The 20,269-nt window shown below is 42.6% G+C and overlaps 2 protein-coding genes across 8 annotated transcripts in view; one reads left to right on the top strand and one right to left on the bottom strand.

Annotated features, from left to right (window-relative positions):
• DPP4 (dipeptidyl peptidase 4) overlaps positions 1–4,623 on the top strand; it is a 78,972-nt gene extending 74,349 nt beyond the window's left edge. For both annotated transcript variants that reach the window (XM_041773764.1, XM_041773765.1), the window contains exons 24-26: positions 1,557–1,629; positions 1,892–1,965; positions 3,495–4,623. In XM_041773764.1, the coding sequence (XP_041629698.1) occupies positions 1,557–1,629; positions 1,892–1,965; positions 3,495–3,596 (249 nt within the window). In that variant the 3' untranslated portion in view covers positions 3,597–4,623. The remainder of the gene's footprint in view (positions 1–1,556; positions 1,630–1,891; positions 1,966–3,494) is intronic.
• Positions 4,624–10,933: 6,310 nt separating this feature from the next.
• Positions 10,934–20,269, bottom strand: part of SLC4A10 (solute carrier family 4 member 10) — a 295,705-nt gene continuing 286,369 nt past the window's right edge. For 5 of the 6 annotated variants that reach the window (XM_041723548.1, XM_041723547.1, XM_041723546.1 and 2 more), the window contains 2 exons: positions 18,551–18,667; positions 10,934–13,071 (listed from right to left, as the gene is read on the bottom strand). In XM_041723548.1, coding sequence (XP_041579482.1) covers positions 13,005–13,071; positions 18,551–18,667 — 184 coding nt within the window. In that variant the 3' untranslated portion in view covers positions 10,934–13,004. Of the gene's footprint in view, positions 13,072–17,695; positions 17,735–18,550; positions 18,668–20,269 lie in introns of all 6 variants that reach the window. The other variant, XM_041723549.1, reaches the window with a different exon arrangement.

The following is a 20,269-nucleotide window of genomic DNA, read 5'->3' as shown; positions in this document are numbered from 1 at the left end:
GCTGGGGGGGGGGGGGGGGGCGGGGGGGCGCCCGGGGCGCCCGGGAGCGCCGGGGCCTGGGGGCGGGCGGGCGGCGGCGAGCCCCGGCCTCTGGCGGCGCGGCTGGGAATCGGCTCTGCAGCCCCGGCCCCAGCGGGGTTGGCTCCCGCCGCCTCCGCGGGGAGCACGGCCGCCCCGGACGCCGCCGCTGGGGCTCCGCTGCCCGCCCCCCCCCGCCCCCCCCGGCGCCTCGGCCGCCCCCAGGCCCGCCCCCGGAGCCGCTTGGGATTGCAGCGGCCTCGGTGCAGACGGCGTCCCGCGTGCGGATGCCGCCCTGCGCGAGCCCCTCCTCCTCGTGGCGGGGGCCCCGCGGGGGAGCAGGGGGAGCAGGACTGGGCAGGGTCGCACCGGGCAGCGCCCTCCCGACGCCCCCACTGCGCAGAAGCCGAGCCTGGGGAGCAGCCTGCCCCCGGGGGTGGCACCCAGACCCCGTGACCCCCGCCGGCCCGGGGGGGGGGGGGCCGTCGGGGCACAGGGAGCCCGCGTTCCCCCCAAGGGCGCCTGCAAATGCAAGCCGTGGCTCTCAGAAAGTTGACTTTGATTCACCAAGATGCTGGAGGACTTGCAAAGGCACCGGAGAACCGCTGGCCCTTCCTCGGCCCAACACGCAGGGAGACCACAGCCGTGGACCCCGCCCCCCCCCCAGAGGCACCCGGAGCCTCCTCCGAACTTTGCACACATCCCCGAATCCAGACCCGATGACCAGCTCCGTGCCCTCGAAGGCTTTCTCATCCTGAGCCCCCCCCACCTCCCCATGCCAGGTGTGTGGCCTCAAGGGGGCGGGTCTTCAGAGAGCTTACCTCCCCATTTCTGGCCCTATTTCTCTGGCCCACTAGGCAATGGCTTGATCCAGTGGCAGGATTTTCCCTAATACAGAACGAGGCAGACGACAACAACCCACCGATTTCCTAAGGCCACACTTGATCTTTGTCACCCCTTTCCCCTCCCATATGTCACATTTGCCTAGGTTTGGAACATCTGTTCCCAAAGAGGTAGTACTTCCTTCTCACTCATTGCCTAGCAATGTGGACCAAAGTTCATATGACATATTGCAGAGTGTGTTTAGTTGCAAATGCTATGTACAGGCTCTTTGAAATGTAGCATGTATGGCACCATGTGACACACGGTTGCCATGGCAATACACTTTTTGGCTGAACTACAGCACAAGCCCATGAACATACATTGCTAATAGGAGACTCTGCCCCGCGCTAATGCACAGGCCACAGCCAGCCCGGGATCTGGGGCTCGGGGCCCGCGGGCAGCCCCGGTGGCAGGTGCCCCCTGCCTGCGTGTGCGAGGAAGATGTGGCGTCCCCCCTTTCCAGTCCCGTCTCCCAGGCTCGGGGCATGCTGTGCATTCTGCTGTGCATGGAGACAGCATTTGCTTAAATATCGGTTTGCTATATTTTGTATCAAAGGGGGCCCCAGCTGAAAACATTTTATTTTGTAAACTGAAGTGAAAAATCAGTTTATGGCAGATCTTTTTTTGAATAATGACATTCTTTTTCCCAATTCCAGAATTCAACAGTCATGAGCAGAGCTGAAAATTTTAAACAAGTTGAGTACCTCCTTATTCATGGAACAGCAGATGGTGAGTTTCAGTTAATTAGACTTTTTAGTATCACAGACAGGTTTGCAATTTCACTACTGACAAAACAAAAGCATGAGGGGCAAGACTGTTACATTTACTTCAATAAAACAGTGTTGCTTTCCACAACTCACTTGTCTTGGGCTAAATGGGATGCTAAGTCCTAGAACTTCAAATAGTCCCTTTCTTCCCGTGCCTTTCCCACCCTTCCTATCAGAAAAGGAGCGGCTATTAGTTACTTTACATTTCCTTTCTCTCCTTGCAGACAACGTTCACTTTCAGCAGTCGGCCCAGATCTCCAAAGCCCTGGTGGATGCTGGAGTGGATTTCCAAGCAATGGTACAGCAAACCGTGGTGCAAAAGGAGGGAGCTTGCCGGTGGGGCCTTGGTTTCCCCTGGCGGGGCTCCTTCTCCTCCAGCAGGCCCAGGAGATAGGGACAGGATTCCAAGGGGTTTTGTTTTTGCCACGAGGAGTCAGAAGTGGTACCCTTAAGCCACAGACAGACTCATGTTCAAAACTCTTGGAGACTCGGGGGTTGAGAAGCACAACGTATCCTGGGAGTGTCAAAACAGTGCTCTCCTATCCATGTGGCTGCTCAGGCTTTCCCTGTTTGGATTCGGAAGTAATCACTTACTCAGTAAACGTGCGGCAGAGTAATTCTAACGTGAAACCAGCATGATAGGAGCTCAGCTCCAATATGAAAATAAACCAGTTTCTGGCTAGTATGTATCACTAGCCAGTCTAACAACAGTGGGACGGGACGTTAATAAGCGGCCTGCTTCGGGTTTTGCAAGTGCAACACGATCTTTTGTTGAACGACCACAGGCAATGAACAATTAGGTTTGTTTTATATGAGAGTTGGAAATGGCTCAGAGCTGTTATTGCCCATATAGTGGGCTGTTTGTAGGCATTAAATCAAATTCATCTTCTACATTAGACCTTTTCAGATCAAGAAGAAAATAAGAGGCTTTATGTGTAGGTATGACATATATACACGCGTATGTTTGTATACTTGCATGTGTATGCATGTGCGTTGCACTAAATATTTTTGTGCTAAATACTTTCTTGCCTGTATTAGCTAGGAAACCTACTTTTCTTCACTCTCTACACACACACACACACACACACACACACACAAACTTGCTCTGTGATCAGTTCACATGGTGCCCATTATATCAGAATGGGACAGTTAGTCGATACCAAAGAAACCTGGCATATGCCTTTTGGGGTCAGATTCTTATGAGAGGTTGAAGTTTCTTTTTCTACCACTCAAAGAAATGACATGATACTTTAGGCAATTTCTAAGAGTTTATTTAAGTCTCTGCAATTTATGTTTGCCAAGTAGTGACTTCTCACTTGTTTAATATGGGATGCGTTGACACATTTTTGCCTCAGGTCATCAACACTTTCATAAATGTCAGACGTACAGATAGAAAATTCTAGTGAAAAACCAACGTGTTTGCAAAATAGCGCATTTGACTTTTGACCTCATGTTAAACATATATGTGAAATGCTGAAATAGATTTTTCTAGTACTTTGGTAACATATATTAGGAAAAAGTGCTTTTAAAAAACTCATTTAATGTAGTTTCTCTTATTGCAGTGTAGGAGAAATCTGGCACTTGATAACACTTAATTAAAACTAGCGTGCTTTAATGGCATAAACATTCTCTCCTGTGCATAATGTAGTTCTAAGTGTCCTCTGATTCAAGTCTGAAAATGGATTTGGATAGTTTAATTAGAATATATATACCCTTAAAACAATTTTTTTGACTCTCTGTATGGCTCGTGAGAGCCTATTTGATTTTTTTTTTTTTTAAGAGTAGGATAACTGACATCCTAATGCTGACCTTTCTCTTTCTCTGCAGTGGTATACAGATGAAGACCATGGGATTGCCAGCAGCACAGCACACCAACATATATATACCCACATGAGCCACTTCATAAAACAATGCTTCTCTTTACCTTAGCACCTCAAAACAGTATGTCAGACCTTATTAAAAGCCATTTTTTGTTCTCACTGTCTCAAAACTGAACTGTTAAGATGATGATCTAAAAAAAAAAAAAAAAAGTACACTCAAATCAAGAAATTCAAGGTTATGTCTGTTCCTGGATTTACATCTGTAACCCTGAGTAGGGACTTCTGTGTTCGCAACAGATTATTACCTTCCTGAAGTCTGAATTATTCTGTCTGGGTTTGTTTATTATTTAAAATCATTTCCACATCAGTTGCTGAAACAACAACTATGAATTATCTTTATGGAAGCTTTGCATAGGTTCCCTGAGAAGCATTTTATTTTTGTCTAACTGGACTACTCCAAGATCTCATCCTCTTCTTTAAAGGGATGGCAAGGTGTGGGCAGTAAGGTCACTGGGGCAGGGGTAAGGAGAGAAAGGTGGAGGAAAGAAGCTAGTAGGCATGTCCGAGCACGATGACCCGACCAGGCTACTGTCAGCAACTCTTGGAGAAGAGCTGTTCACAGCCAGACTGGCACGGTTTTCTGAGAAAGACTATTCAAACAGTCTCAGGAAATCATATATGCAAAGCACTGACTTCTGAGTAAAACCACAGCAGTTGAATAGACTCCAAAGAAATGAGAGGGAATCTGCCAACAATACAAGTCCCCCAGGTGCCAGTTATGGCTATAGGTGCTACAAAAACACAGCAAGGGGGAGGGGGAAGCATTGTAAATGTGCCTTAAAAAATACTGATGTTTCCTAGTGAAAGAGGCAGCTTGGAACTGAGATGAGAACACATCAGCTTGCCCTGTTAAAAGATGAAAATATTTGTATCACAAATTCTAACTTGAAGGAGTCCTTGCATCAATTTTTCTTAGTTCATTTCTTTGAGCATCTTAATTAAAAGAATATTTTAACTTCCTTGGGCTTGCTTTTAAAAATCGAAAATAAACTACAAAGTTACATATTGTTATTCCCATACTACATACTGTGGAATTTCTCCTGGTCATTTAATAAATGTTCCTTCATTTTTTCAGAGGTAATGCGTTTTTTTGTCTTGAATGAGACCTAAACCACATTGGCATATGGACACGCTTATCCAGAAAGGCTCTTGTTTATTTTGCTTGTTATCCCAGACTGCCTTGTAAACATGGAGAGAGTTCAGTTTTTGTAAAAAAAAAAAAAAAATAGATACATAAAAATGTGTTAAATTAAGCAGTTCGTAGGGCTTTTATGTAATACATATACAATTTGCTACCACACACATATATAGCTTTTGAAAAACCCAAGTAACTTTTATTTCTTTATGTAATATATAATTTATTATTTTATTCCAGGAAGCTATGATGGGGCTCATGTTATAAGAACAAATAACATCAATAATATCATCTCAGTCAAGAAAAAAAGTTACTTAAGTGTTTGACTATTTTTGGCTGACATATCTATATTAATGAAAGCATAGATTTCAGATGTTGAATTTAGTGATAAGTGAGGAAACATGATTTTTTTTTGATCAATTGTTTGTAAAATGGCCTCATTTTTTAAAGTTGGTTTTATGAACTCAAACTTAGCTTCAGACCATTTGTTAGAAAAAGTTATCTAAGAGTAATAAGCTCCAGCACAAAAATCTAAAAATACAAGAAATGGAAAAAAATCTATCAATTCAACATAAGACTAGTGAGTCACACATGGGAATGGACAGAGGGTTGTGAAATTCAGCTTCAGTTGTACTTTGGGAGCGTGCCATTAAGTAGCTTCACCCGACGTCCCAAATCCGACTCATCCGTTAGAACCATACATCGACCTTCAAACCTGGAGGGCTCTTGTCATAATTCTATTTCTTAATAGAGTTCAATCATCTTGAGTAACTGGACCAATCTTTGCAGAGTTCTATATCCAGAAACAGTAGTCATAGATCATGTGGACACATCCTGGACTGAATTAATAGTCGTAAGAGCAAATTTAATAGAAATTCTTCTTTTATCGTAATTGAAACCAGACACTGGGGCAGCCCCGATGGCCCAGCGGTTTGGCTCCACCTTTAGCCCAGGGCGTGATCCTGGAGACCTGGGATCAAGTCCCACGTCAGGCTCCCTGCAAGGAGCCTGCTTCTCCCTCTGCCTGTGTCTCTGCCCACCCCCTCCCCCCCATGTGTGTGTGTCTGTCTTGAATAAATAAATAAAATCTTAAAAAAAATAAACTAGACATTGTACAATATCAGATGCCATACAGATATTAAGACCATTTGGCAATATCAGATGTTAAACAATATCAGATACTACACAATACCAGATATTTTACAGATATCAATAAGCCCACTCTACGATAAGAGATATTGTACAATTCAGATACTGCACAGATATTAAGACCATCGTATATAATATCTGATATTGTATAACTATTGTACAATAGTTTTGATAAAACTATACCATTCATTGTTCCTTTAGTTTCTGAACATGTTATTTTCTCTGGAGCCCAGAGGTAGAAAAAAAGTCCTAGCACATATTTTTCACATAATGAGGGTTACAAATGGAAATAATGTGATTGAAGTTAGATTTCATTCAACCCTCACAGGACAAGTTTTTCTCTCCAGTAAGGTTTTTAAATTGGCTGATTGGAAAAGGTAAAGAAGTTGACAACTTAGAGATAAACTTAATCTGAGTCTAAGCTGGAAACACGCAGGGACTAATCATAGCACTAAGAGGTGCAGACTGGCCTGCCATTGAGAGTTGCAGCCTCAGCAGGCACACGGACTCTCAGCAGACACCACCTGATGGAGCGCGCCAGCACCCGGGGGGCACACACACCAAGGGAAGGAGCGGGGTTCACATCTCTTCTATGGATACAAAGTTGAAGTTTTGCTCAAGATTTTTAGAAAATCACTTGAAAAATTATTTTTGGATCTTTTTTTGTTGGAAGTCTTGCTAAAAATGATTATATACCTCCATGTTTTCTTAACTAGAAGTCGCAGAACATAATTCAGTGCATCCTTAATGACTCAAAGCCACCAACATAAAGATTAATTATCACACTAGGCTGTGTGTCATTCTGGGTATTTTGCTTTTTTTTTTTTTTCCTTTAACATTACATTCATCTGTTTGACAGCACAAGCAAGGGGAATGGCAGGGAGAGGGAGAAGCAGCGCCCCCAACCCCACCCCGAGCAGGGAGGCAAACGTAGGACTTGATCCTAGGACCCCCTGAGATCATGACCTGAGCTGAAGGCAGAGGCTTAGCCAACTGAGCCACCCAGGTGCTGGGTATTTTCTTTCTTAATTCACAGGTGGTCACTGAAGCTACCGGTTGTACTATTTGTAGCATTTGCTGCTTTTGTTCTAAGCTGACGTGAGAATTCCAATTTATAAAACTACTAGATTTGTACAATATTTAAGATTCAGTAAGTTCTAACTGAAAAACATACCAAAACACAAGGATGGCTTTTTTCATAATGTAAGAGAATTTTGGTCTGCCAACTTTGTGACAGTTCTTTCAGCAGTGTCCAAGAACCTTTTTACATACATCCTGAATGATCTGGAGCGTGTCTCCAGGATGTCTAAGGGATCTAGGTGATTGAGAATGAAAGATGAATGTGAATAACAAAGCATAACATCACTGCCCATCAGAAAAGCCCAGAGCATGGTATTATTAATAAGACCAATGTCATGCTCAGTAGAAACTTCTCTTTCTGCATGTTACCCTCTGTGACAATATTAACAAACTTGAGAATTTGAATTAATAAAAAGGTCATTTCCTTACTGCTAAAGCGAAAGGGATATCTTTTCTGGTGTTACAGACTTTAAATTTCAACCAACTCAATTAATGTTTTTATTCTTCACAATCTTTCATCTGAACAATTCGCCCCAAGTTTGTCAGATTATTTACAACACATATTTGATGAGAAGAGTGACCCACCAAATAACCAAAACCCTGATGATTTCATGAAGCTTCTTCCATCCAAAGTCATGATACTTGTGACTCGTAAGCAGAATATTTCACTGGCTATGTCTGATGTCCAATGTTGATCACAGAAACATGAGTCACAAAGTAACATGCTCGGAAGAAATATCACTCAACCTGATTCTGGTTGCGTGACCCAGAATGAGTACCCTGCCAGGGGGAAGCAGGTCACACCTCGCCTCCTGTTGGAGACTCAGTGCGCTGCAGCCTAGATAAGGTGCACGTGGGTTAGAACCTCAACATCGCCACTCACGGTGAGAAACATTTTAAAGAACATTGCTGAGCCTCTTTGAGCCCCAGTTTCTTAATTTGAAAAAAGTACAAAAACACCTACTTCACCGAATTGTGTCATCGCTGTGAAGATTTGTGTATCTACTCTGCCGGCATTATATCCATGCCCTGCACCTTCCTCCCTCCCTCCACCTCCCCCATTCACAGCTATTTAGCTTTTTATCCTGGTTTGATGACTCCACTGATGACTCTATAGCTTACACAGGTCCCCACCTTAGGTGCCCCTGTCTACCTACAGGGGCTGAGCACATGAAGGTGCTCAATAAGCATTTGCTTTTGCTTCCATACTGCGTTTGTTTCCATCTTTAATCCTTCTTAATAACCTGAGAAGCAGCATCTTGTATATTTTACTTAGGGTTCTGTCCACAGCCTTTCCCAGCTGGATAAAGAGCCAGTCCCAGACCTAGACTCTAGAGAGTTATAAAGAAGGGATAAAACTCTATTCTTATCTTTAAGAAGCTTATAAACAAATGAAAGAAGTCACATGGCAGAAATCTATAACTATACACATCAGAAGGCGAGAGTACCTAGACATAAAGCTAAGTCTGTGATAAGAACGATGGGATGAGTGGAGTGAAAAGGTGGATGGGGAAAGGTGGTTTCTGGATCCATATGAGCTGTCATTGGCTGAATTTTGTACTACACTTAGATTTCTTTAATAGTCTCAAGATTACTGTTGATAACCATGCTTTTGGAACTTTTTATTTTTTTCAAATACAACCCAAAACATCATATATATACGTATATACCTATATATATGATATTTATCTCCAGATACAGATCTTATTCTATATGAAATAATTTATAATAAAGCTGTTGTGTCTGGAGTTACTTAAGTACCTAAGGTTTAAGCCTATTTGGTTTCAATCATAATAAAAGTTTATAGACCACTCACAGAGAGTTTGGTTTGAGCCTCAGAGTCGTCCTGGGTGCAGGATCCCTAAGGAAATAATCCCACGTTTTTTCTCCACTATATTCTCCACTGTGCTGCTAGACTAATCTTTCCAAAAATTCATGCCTTTCCATTGCTCAAAACTTTTAATGGATAAAGTTCGAATATCCTACTATAGAATTTAACATCATTTATAATGTGGTCTACTTGTAGTTCTACCTTTTCTTACAGGTCTTCACTACTCTCCTAACACTCCACCACCCTGGGCTGTTTGCTTGGTTCCAAATATGCCATATATCAAATATGTCAGGATTCAGTTACACCATACATCTTTACTTTTTTATTTCATTTTTATTTCAATACTGGCATGTGTTTGAGAATCTCTGCAGCTCTTGGAGTAGGTTTCCTTCTCCATTTCCATCCTAATTCATATGCTACCTCTTATATAACATTTTTCTCAAACTCTACCCTAGTCAAAGATCCATCTTTGAGTTATTCACTGCTTTCGTTATACAGCCAACTCAGTACATATCACATTGTGTTATAGCTATGTGTCTACTGTGCCCTTAAAAGCAAGGACCACAGTTCTATTTTCAAAGTTCCAGCTCGAAAAGTGGTGGCCAATACACCAATAGAAACTGACACGGGTGGGCAGCCTGGGGGGCTCAGTGGCTAGGCGCCGCCTTCAGCCCAGGGCCTGATCCTGGAGTCCTGGGATCCAGTCCCACGTAGGGCTCCCTGCTTGGGGCCTGCTTCTCCCTCTGCCTGTGTCTCTCATGAATGAATAAATAAAAATCTGAAAAGAAAGAAAGAAAGAAAGAGAGAAAGAAAGAAAGAAAGAAAGAAAGAAAGAAAGAAAGGAAGGAAGGAAGGAAGGAAGGAAGGAAGGAAGGAAGGAAGGAAGGAAGAAAGAAAGAAAGAAAGAAAGAAAGAAAGAAAGAAAGAAAGAAAGAAAAAAGAAAGAGACTGACACGGAGTGACAGTTGTATCAGTGAGCTGCAGGTTTCTGAGGAAAAACCCAAAGAGATCTAGAAAATCAAGTGTTACTAGTAACCCTTTAATATTGGGCTTCTTCAAAGGTACTGATTGCGAACAGCCTTTTCAAATATATATTTAGAGAACCACCATATCCAAGTGACTCTCATTTCATTTTTTTTTTCTAAATTTATTTATGCATGAGAGGCACAGGTAGAGAGAGAAGCAGGCTCCCTGCGGGGAGCCCGATGTGGGACTTGATCCCAGGACTCCAGGATCACACCCTGAGCTGAAGGCAGACGCTCAACCGCTGAGCCACCCTGGCATCCCATGTCATTTCATTTGAATGAATGAATATACAAGATACTTATTATAACGTTTGGGTAGAAATCTGAAACCATGGTAAAATAGTCAAGTGACCAGGAGTGAACAGTTAAACAGGAACAGAGTGGATCAGTGCACAGAAAAAAAAAATCATAATAATGAGCATACTTTTAAGACTTAAGACAAGTCCTAAAAGATTTAGGGAGAGTGTTGAAATATGGGTTGCTTGTGAATTATTGGTGAAGAGTTTCTATTAAGCTATGGATTTAAACTACACCAAGGAGATATTCAGGTTATATTCAGGAAAAAAACTTCCCAATATCAAAGGCTGTTAAATGGTAGCAATTATAAAGTAAACTCACAAGTCAAAAGAAAAATACTAACCATTACATTAGAGTTCTGAATGTAATTACCTCCAAACACACTGCCAGATGGCTACACAAGAATGATGGTCCCATCTGACCCATTGTAACGAGCAGGGAGGAGAGAGATTTTAGGAAATGCTTTTCCCATGGTGTGTGTGTGTGTGTGTGTGTGTGTGTGTGTGTGTGTGTGTGTGGTGGCGGGGGGTGCTGGAAACAGAGGTCTAAGGTAAGGGGTTCTACTTATGGGAAATCCTACTAACGAACTTGGAAGATTTGACTAGTCTTGGGAGCAATGCCATTTGCACCCAAGTCACTGCTTTTTGGAAAAATGAAGAGACATATCCTTATAGCTCTCATAATATTCTTTTCATAAAGTTCAAATTGTCAGAATACTCTTGAAGTGTTTCTGTCACCAAATTTTCTTAACAGGGGGTTTAAATTTGAATACTATGTTCAGTCAAAATGTTCTACATTGATCTACTGAGTAACACTAAGGAGAAAAAAGACAAGACACTTTGCATCACAATTTAAAATGTGCAAGGAAATTAATTAGGATAAATATTTATTTCCACATAACATTTCTTAGTTGTGAAAAACACAATATCCTAGTCACATTTACACATTACTTGAACTTTGCAATAAATTACATTCAAGATATTCAGTAATTTTGACCAGGAATCTGAAATTAGGAGGAAATATATAACACTACATTTTTTTCTTATATTTTATATGATTTCAAAATATTAGGATTAACATAGAGATAGCATTAAAATTCACACAAGAACAAAATGACTATAAAAATACTCAGAAATACAGAATTTCATTGGGTATGATTGCTTATTCAAATAAGTGATCATGTGAAGGTTTTAATTCACCATGATCATTTGTAACAGAACAGTTTTTAATATATTAAAACACTAGGAGGCTGCTTTGGGGACTGACTGGCATGTACAGCTAGTCTAAATCATAAAACAATGGGAATGTTTACAATGTAGTATCTGTATTATAAAACACACAAAGGCAACACACTTGGAATGGAAAGTTTTTGTAATTTTCCTTGGCATTTATAAACACAGGCTGTATTAGCTGCAAATTATTCTTATATTTTTTTAGGTTTACATTCCATAAAAGAAGTGGCTCCTTAAAAGACTGAGGGGAATTTTCAGAAATATCAAAACGTTGCATCTGATGGAGGCTTTGTTGGGGTTTTCTATTTCCCTCATAAGCTTGATCACAAGAGGATTTTTTTTTTTTTTTACTTTTCATGTACACTTATGTACAGAATATGTAATTAATAGCTTGGAAAAGCCGAAGAGCTCTGAATTATTGTAAAATTGGACACTGCGATTATAAGATTAATGATCACTGGTCCTTCTTAGGAAATAAGAGTATTACAAGATTTCATCTTTATTAACTTCACATTATCTAAAATGGAATGAAATACCGTATTTTTAGTAATGTTCAAAAACTCTTAACTTTCCTTCCTCTTGTGAAAGCTTAGTAAAAATGCATTCTTTCATATGGACTGAAATATCTACAGAACCTTCTCAAACAGAATCTGAAATATTCATTTAAAAGATTATTTTTCTGCAACATGCATTCAATTAAAAAGTGGAAAAGAGCTTTGCAGAAGAAAAAAATATAGTTGGAGACCTGTCAGCCTAACATTAGAACATGATTCAGAAGCAGCATTAAGCAGTACGTGACCTTTAGCAGCAGAATAACTATACAGGAGTGAAATTCCATGTACAAGAACTCACCACGTGGCCTTCCACGAGTATGTATATGATAGGCTTATTTGGAAAACATTTGTTTTTAATGGGAGAGAAATTTAACGGCATATTTCTGATAAATGTTTATATTCAAAGTCTCACAAAACTTACAAAGTTTTCCTGAAGCATTTCATAACAAGCCTAGTATTTGGTGGTGTAATCACAACTTGAATTGTTAAGCAAACACTACTTGACTCTGGTTAGTTTCTGATTCTTTTAAACAAGTTGTTTAAACCTTATGTAAAAGGTTTCTACATATGTTTTCAAATGACTTTAAGTTTTAGTCACATATAAACTCTTAAGTATTAAATGTATCATAATAAATCAAGGAAATGCACAAATACAATTTTTAAAAAATGCTTCCAAACTAACCTTTTTGATTTGGGTTTTTTGTTGTTGTTTTTTTTTCTTTTTTTTGAAATAAGTCACTAATGCTAAGCTATAAAAAATAAAAAGCAGTTAAGACTACCTTTCAAAATTCTTCCGAATGAAATGACCAGGTAGCTTCAGGTCACTAAAGTAGGAAAATACCAACTAGGTAAATAGGACATCTCTTTAAGAAAGCTATTGCTCTCGTCGAACTAACGATGAGAATCCAGTGTTTACAAATGTCTAACGTACAGCAAGGAGCACAGAGATTTTTGCATCAGCTACTGTATATGCTCACAAGGGCGTCTCACGGTTCAGAAGTTTAAACACAGAAATGAAACAAGGATCGCACTACTTACAGTATGAAGGTGGATTTGGGATGAGAGACAGAATTTACAATACATGATCAAAGCAGTTTTATTAATAATTGTGGCACTCTTCTCATATATATGTAAAAAATAAATTGAAGATCAAGTCATAGACAAGTCTCCCTGTCAACACCTTTCCCTGAGTCAGCTTTCTTCTCTTTTCGGCTTTCGATGCTACGGGGGGGAAACAAAAGGAGAAATGGATTATTGCCATCCCGCACGGCTCCTGTGAGATCTGCTTGCTCAGACTCAAAACCTGTCAACCCGACGCACCCCCGGCCCTTAGCATCGCTGCTCTTTCACGCTGCGAAGCGTAGACAGGCGGCGACAATTCAGACCCCCTTTCCCTCCTCCGCGAGATAGAGGCCAGGAACCGCAGGAAGGGGGGAGATGCCAAAAAGTGGGAGCCCAAACCCAGACAAGACATCCTAAGACCGTTCCAAAGGCATGCAGGCTGGAGGCAAGCTCGCGCGGTCAGCGTCCCCCCCCAGGGCGACCGGCACGGCCCCCGCATCTACACCGGCTGCCCCACCGTCGGGCACGGCCCCCGCGTCTACACCGGGGGAGCCACAGCAGGTGTTTGGGGGCCACCTTCGCAGGCCGGGTCTGGTCTTGGGGCGCGCGGCGGGGTGCTCGGCAGGACGGTGCTCCCCCCCACCCCCGGGCAGTCCTCCCGGTGCCCCGAGCTCCGCCCCGCTGGCTTGAGCCCCGGGTGAGCTGGCGACAAGGCGCCGCCGGTCTACGCCTCTCTTCCTTCTCCCGGGAGCACCTTCCCTGCTTTTTTTTCCTCCAGGTTTTCTGGAACATTCCAGTGTCCGAGCTCGGGGGCGGGCAGCTCGGGGCCCTCCCCCCCCCCGGGTCCCTCCCTGTCACCTGCGGGGCCCAGAGCTGCGCAGGCTGCGCCCCAGCGCTGGGACTTGGTGCCCCGCCCCACCCCGGCCCGCGCCAAACCCTTGCTGCGGGGAAGCCGTGGTGCGGGGACTCTGCTCAAAGGCGTCAAGCGACGGTTCACACCTCCTTCCCCCTGCGGCCTCCTTTTCTTCGTGGTCAACGACGTGCCACATTCTCCGAGTGTGCTTTTGGAATGGTTCCCCCCCCCCGCCCCCCGCCCGTTCAGGTGAGCAACAGGCCTTCTGGGCACTCACGCCCCCATTCAGGTGAGCAACAGGCCTTCTGGGCTGCTATCCCCGCCCCCATCAGGTGAGCAACAGGCCTTCTGGGCTGCTACGCCCCCCATCAGGTGAGCAACAGGCCTTCTGGGCTGCTACGCCCCCCATCAGGTGAGCAACAGGCCTTCTGGGCTCTTACCCTCTCCTCCCCCCCCCCCCCCCCCGCGTCAGGTGAGCAACAGGCCTTCTGGGCTGCTACCCCCCCCATCAGGTGAGCAACAGGCCTTCTGGGCTCTTACCCTCTCTCCTCCCCCCGTCAGGTGAGCAACAGGCCTTCTGGGCTTTCCCCCCCTCCAGAGCCCCCCTGGGGCCGCAGGTGAGCAACGCCTCCCCCCGCCCCCCGCCAGCACCGGGACAGCACGCCCAGGGCCGTGCGGGGCCTCGACTCTGCTCTTAACCCCTCCCTCGGCAAGACGCACTGTCTCCTCCTGTAAGTGCCTTTCACGTGACAAGTGTCCGCTGCCCTACTTTCCCAGGTGACGGCTCCTGGGCTTCCCGGGCCTCCCCCTGCCCCGGGGGCGAGCCCGGGGCCAGGCCACGACATCGGAGGTGACCGCGCCCGGGGAGCCCCGACAGCCCGCGGGACCTGGGCCCAGTTACCGAACCCCTCGGGGACTCGGCGTCCTCATCTGACAGTTACTTTGGGACTCTTGGGTCCCTACATTCTCTCGCGGCTCGAACGCCGGCATTCACCTGGTTACCGACCAGCACGCTGCAAGGGCACCCGTAGTGACCGGGCAGTGGAAGAGCCACATTCAGCAGGTTTGGCCCAATTCATAGGAGTGGTTCTTCCCGGTGCCCTGCTGTGGTCATACTGATTGTTTGGTTACAAAACCATAACCAAGCAAGTGACCGGAGGTGTCTCCCCCTTCTTTAAAAACCGGTGGTTGGGGTATCAGATGAGATTTCAACCCACTATGAAGCATTTTATCACCAGCTCAAGATTTCTATGAAAAATATTATGACTGAACCTATCTTCTTACTATTACTCTCTTTATTCCTTGTTATGGTCATTTTTCAAGACTCCAATCAATTCGAAACTTCCATAGTAATCAATAGATTACTTACATTTATTAAATATATATCATATCTATGATGTGCTATTGCAATAGGCATACGTTACACATCTATCATATAGCAGGTCCAAAGACCAGGGGACACGAGACAGACGAGACACTGTCCTGCCTTTGAAGAGTTACAGTATAAAATATAAGGAAATAGTATTTCAGAAGAGAGCAGAATGTGATTTCCTACCTTCATGCTGCCAAGCGATCTATGAAAACTGTTATATTTCAATCACACCAAAATAGTTGTTATGAACAACATTTACCAAGCGGTCATGAGAGGGCACAGGCCTAGGAAATCAGAGCAAAGGAGAACCCAGGATATAAGAAGGTGGTGGGAGTGGGTGGCCAGAGGAGAGCAGAGAAGGTGATCCCAGAGCCTTGCCTCTGCCACCAGCGCAAAACCAAGTGCTGTTTTTTGGTTTGTTTGTTTGTTTGTTTGTTTGTTTTTTCCAGTGTTGCCAGCTACCTTCCCAAGAAATGTCAATCTTGGGTGTCAGTTTTATATAAGACATAGCAGTTGCTCACCTATTCTGGTGCAATATGGTTTTTAATGAGACCTATTTCTGCCAAGCCAATTCAATAAGCCACAGAGGAGACTGTCACATGTATATGCACTGCACTGTTGAACAAAGATCAGATTAAGATCTTACAGATGTGGTCAAATTTGCAATTAGTTCTTAGATCCTTCTTTCAGTCAGCCTGGATAAAATACTATTAACAATGAAAAAGTGAGAGAAATGATGGAGAAAATACAACTGCTATTCTAAACTCCACTAAGGAAAATATCTGGGCTTCTCTGATACTCTGATAGGCATGCAGGACCAACTGCAAGGGATAGGATGGAGAACAAGTTGGCGGGGGGGGGGGGGGCATGGGGGGTGTCACAAACTGCAAGGAAGCCAGCTTAGGTCTCAAGAGATAACAGACCCTGATAACTTGGTCTTTAGGTTTTTGTTTTGTTTGTCAACCAATACTCTAGCAGACATAACATTTTTAGAGTTCCTGGTCATCACCGTTCAATGCCTTCAATAGACACACCATGAGAAGGCAATGGCTTTGGGAGGGCATTGTCATTAGGGTTGGGGGTTTGGGGATTTCTGGAAGCCACACTGTTTCCGCCACTTTCCACTGTTAGGAAGATGACATTAACCATGAACCAAGAAATATTTTCACATGGAAATCTACCGATTTTATCACATCTAAGGGTAAACTTCCATTCACAATAGCTTGAATCTTTTGTTAGTGGTAACATGTTCAAAGAGTTAAGAAGCAAGCGGTTATATCAAAATATAAATGATGGTCCTAATTAAAATTGGACCTGCTTAAAGTATTTTACATTGTTTTAAAACAGTGAGGTTTTCCTGATGAAAAGCATCACTTGACTTTACTATTTACTTTAAGGAGTACCTAAAATACCGTGACATAAAATTTTTTGCTTGAAACAAAGAAAAAGAGAGAAAGTGTTTGTACTCTGGATGCATTTAGTGCAGGAAGAAAAGTAATCTGTAAGTTCAGTTGTCTCAAATTTTCCACATATTCCCATGGCTGGCATTTGATTGTGAGCTCATAAACTTGGAGTTCCCATTTAAAAAATCAGAGAAATGCCAAATTTTTAATGTGAGTCCACAAGCACATACTTCAATGGGTTTGAGAAATTACCCTTCTCATAACTTATTTTCTTCCAAGGCTCCTACCCAAACAGAATTACTGTGAGGATGACTCTATCAGACTATAGCAGGGATCTTTGGGAAAGGAAGATAAAGCATGTTTCAGAATAAAATATTACTTCTGCTTGAGCCAAGCAAAGAAATACATGAAGATTTTAAAGCCCTATTACAGACAGAAAACATCAATCAAAAGTCTTTGAGGGAGCCTACTGAGTAACTTATATTAACCTCTAGTATGTGAGAGGTAGTTGTCAGAGAGAGAGAAAGAGAGAGAGGGAGGGAGGGAGGGAGGGAGAGAGACACAAAGACAGAGAGAGAGATGACTAATCTCCAGCTTTCTGGGATGAAGACTGCACATCACTGTTGGTCTTTTGGGGTTAGAGATGACACCGAAGCAGCATGCCATTTTGGGGTGACAAAAACCAGCAACAAGAGATATTCTGTAAGCCTCATGTAGCATCTTTTCTGAGCCCATGTTTCCAAATATTTCTCATGAAGCCAGATAAAGCTTACAGGTTTGGAAGCATGTAGTGCATAAATGGAAGCTCCCAGCTTTGCAATTTCTTAATTGAAAGGAAAAATTTTCTTTTTCCCAATATAAACATTTGATGTCATTACTAACATAGTTTTGTGAGATTTGTTGATTTACATATGATGTATTTATATAAGTCATGTGGGGGAAAAAAACGTTCACTCAAGCTTCAACCTTCTTAAAGAGCTGAGTAGTTATAGGAACACCATAAACAGTCTGATGCTGGATCTAAGCCCAAAACTCTCCATGACTTTTGCCTCCCCAAAACTCACACAGAGAACATAGGCTGACCAGGTTTCTAGAAGACACCATTTAACATAAGGGAATACAACCAAGGAATAGGTTTGAGGGAGAGGGTCTTACCTTTGGGGAATCAGCTTCTAGAGTGATTAGGAAGGGGAGCTTATGACAAAAATGTAATATAAAAATTAAGTAGAAAAAGTTAATTTAAAGTCATGAAAATAAAGGAACTTAATAATTAAACACTGTCCCAAATCCCTCAATCACTCTTTAATAAGAAGAGCTATAAGCATAACATAGAGATTTTTCTTCAGGTCAGCATCTAAGAAGACTGGATAGTTTGAACTCTTATTTATAAATTCTGGAAAATTCAATGGAAATCCTGTGATGACTTTATATTTAAGGACACACTCTTCCCCCAGCATGCACTTAAAACTTAGCATCTACAACTGTAGGAGTTGTTTGTAATGTTTGCATGCAGAGAAATAAGAATGCATAGAACTTTCTGGAGTTGAAAGTTTCAGAGTAAGGAAGTTAGGGAAGATTTTCAGGGGGTTGGGATAGGGGCCTGGAAATATACTAAATACAAAGTCACCATTGCATTGTGCATATGACGTTTCAGAAAGGATAATGGGGGAGTGCAAAATGTGGTCAGACACCTAAGAGGGTCCTGGGAAGTGGGTGATGAGGAAATATAATGATCTCTTACTGCAAAAGAGTGGACCAAATGAATATCCAAAAATGCCATGCATTGGGACTCATTTATAGCACTATTTCTCCCCACTGTCAGAGTTCTGGAGTGAGCTTTTAATTTGAAAGGGAGATGTTGAAAAACCAACAAATGTGTTGATCACAATTTCCACCTACTTTTAAAAAGAACTTTCTGAGCTATATAGACCTAAATTCAATGGAAATCAATACTATTCTCTCACTAATGACTGGGGTCAGTACAAATTCACATTATTTTGGAATTCAAACCTTTTAGAAGGAAAGCTTGACTCCTTATCTTTTGAGTTATCGGCAGTCATCAGAAGGTTCCTCCACAAGGCAGTCTTTGACATTTCATCAGAAATATTGATCACAGATGGATCATCTCTAGATAGTTTACCCAAAATGAAATTAAAAAATTAAATAAGTAACTGCAGTTGTCTAGAGATAGATACTAAATATAGGACAGTCTTGTGCCTTTGTATAGTATTTTTGATAGTTTAAAAATTAGGAGCATTCTCACAGTTACTTTTAAAAATCTATAAAAAATCAAAGATTCTAGTTCTATAGAAACTGATTTTGGCTACAGTTTCCTAATTTATTTCAAATTATAGAGATGAGGTTCTGCGTGTTCATTGCTTAGCCTCCTGCCCTAACATTCGTAGCGCAGCAGATCAACTTCAGGCTTCTGCTCACACTCTACAAGGGCTCTCACTAGCTCAGAAAAAAACCTGGTGGATGGAGCACAGGCTCTGTCCTCGCCCTCACCCTCCAACTACATCTCCTGCCATTACACCCCTGCTCCATCCTCTCCAGCCACAATGCAACGGGCTCCTGACCGTTCTGGAACACTCCAGGCTTGCTACTGCCTCAGGGCCTTTTACTTGCTCTTTCTTCTGCCCAAAATGCTCCTTTACATGGTACCACTCTTTCCCTCCTTTGTTTAAATGTCACTTACTCAGAGAGCCCTTTGCTGACTACTCTATTTAAAATTTCTATTTCCATCCCCTCAGAACACCCTTATCCTTTTTTGCTTTTTGTTTTCATTGCACTTTTCACCATCTAAAGTACTGTGCTATATTACTTGTTCATTTGTTTATTTTCTGCCTACTCAAATATAAGCTTTATGAGGACGAGGATTCTTGACCATTTGTCTGCTACTGCTCCCCCAAGACTCAAACAGAGCCTGATGCTTGGTACCCACTCAATAAATATTTGTTGGATAAATGAAGGCAGTCTGTGTTTGGCAGAAGTCTTTCCAAATGACTAGGGGAGCCTGCAATATCAGGATATGTACAATGCTGGGTGCTTTTCTTGCATTTTAAAATGGCACCAATTATAGGTGACATTCAGAACTCTCTAAAATATTCCCAGGGCTAGAAACACAACCAAATAGCAGCAGAGATAAATCATAGGCCAAGTCAAAGAAAGTTTCTAGTGAGAAAACGGCACTCTTCTTACTACACGTGGAAAAGATAGCCTGCTGTAAAAAAAAAAAAAAAAAAAACATGTTCTAGCAAAATCCTAGGCTGACCTCACATGACCCTCATGAGTGGTTTTGTTCAGAGAGGGCAACAAATTAGACTTTTAAGAGGAACACCAAAGATCTGGAGCAAAACCTTGGGTCTCATAGGCTTCCTCCCTTCCCAGTCTAGACATGTGTTCCTCAAATCCGGCAGCTCTTACTGACTCAAAGCATGAGATCAACCAGCTTCCAAAACAATGTCATATGAATACATGTTTTTCATGATATTATATGACAAAGAGTCTTGTGAGCAAAAGAGTAGAAAATGCTGGATTAAATAAAATTAAGTAAAAAAAAAAAATACAGTGCCACTTAGGTTCTTTAGTATGCCAGTGTGCATTCTGAATCTCCAAACTGGAATGCTGTATGGAAATGCACCGAACCAAAAAATCTTTTCCAGACTGGTATCATATGAGACTAAGCTGCTACAAAATACACTTGGGAATATACTGATTCGACGAAAG

This window comes from Vulpes lagopus, chromosome 11 (genome assembly GCF_018345385.1).
Source record: "Vulpes lagopus strain Blue_001 chromosome 11, ASM1834538v1, whole genome shotgun sequence".
Classification (NCBI taxonomy): Eukaryota; Metazoa; Chordata; class Mammalia; order Carnivora; family Canidae; genus Vulpes; species Vulpes lagopus.
The sequence above is the reverse complement of the archived record's forward strand: the minus strand, read 5'-3'. Positions and strand labels throughout refer to the sequence as shown.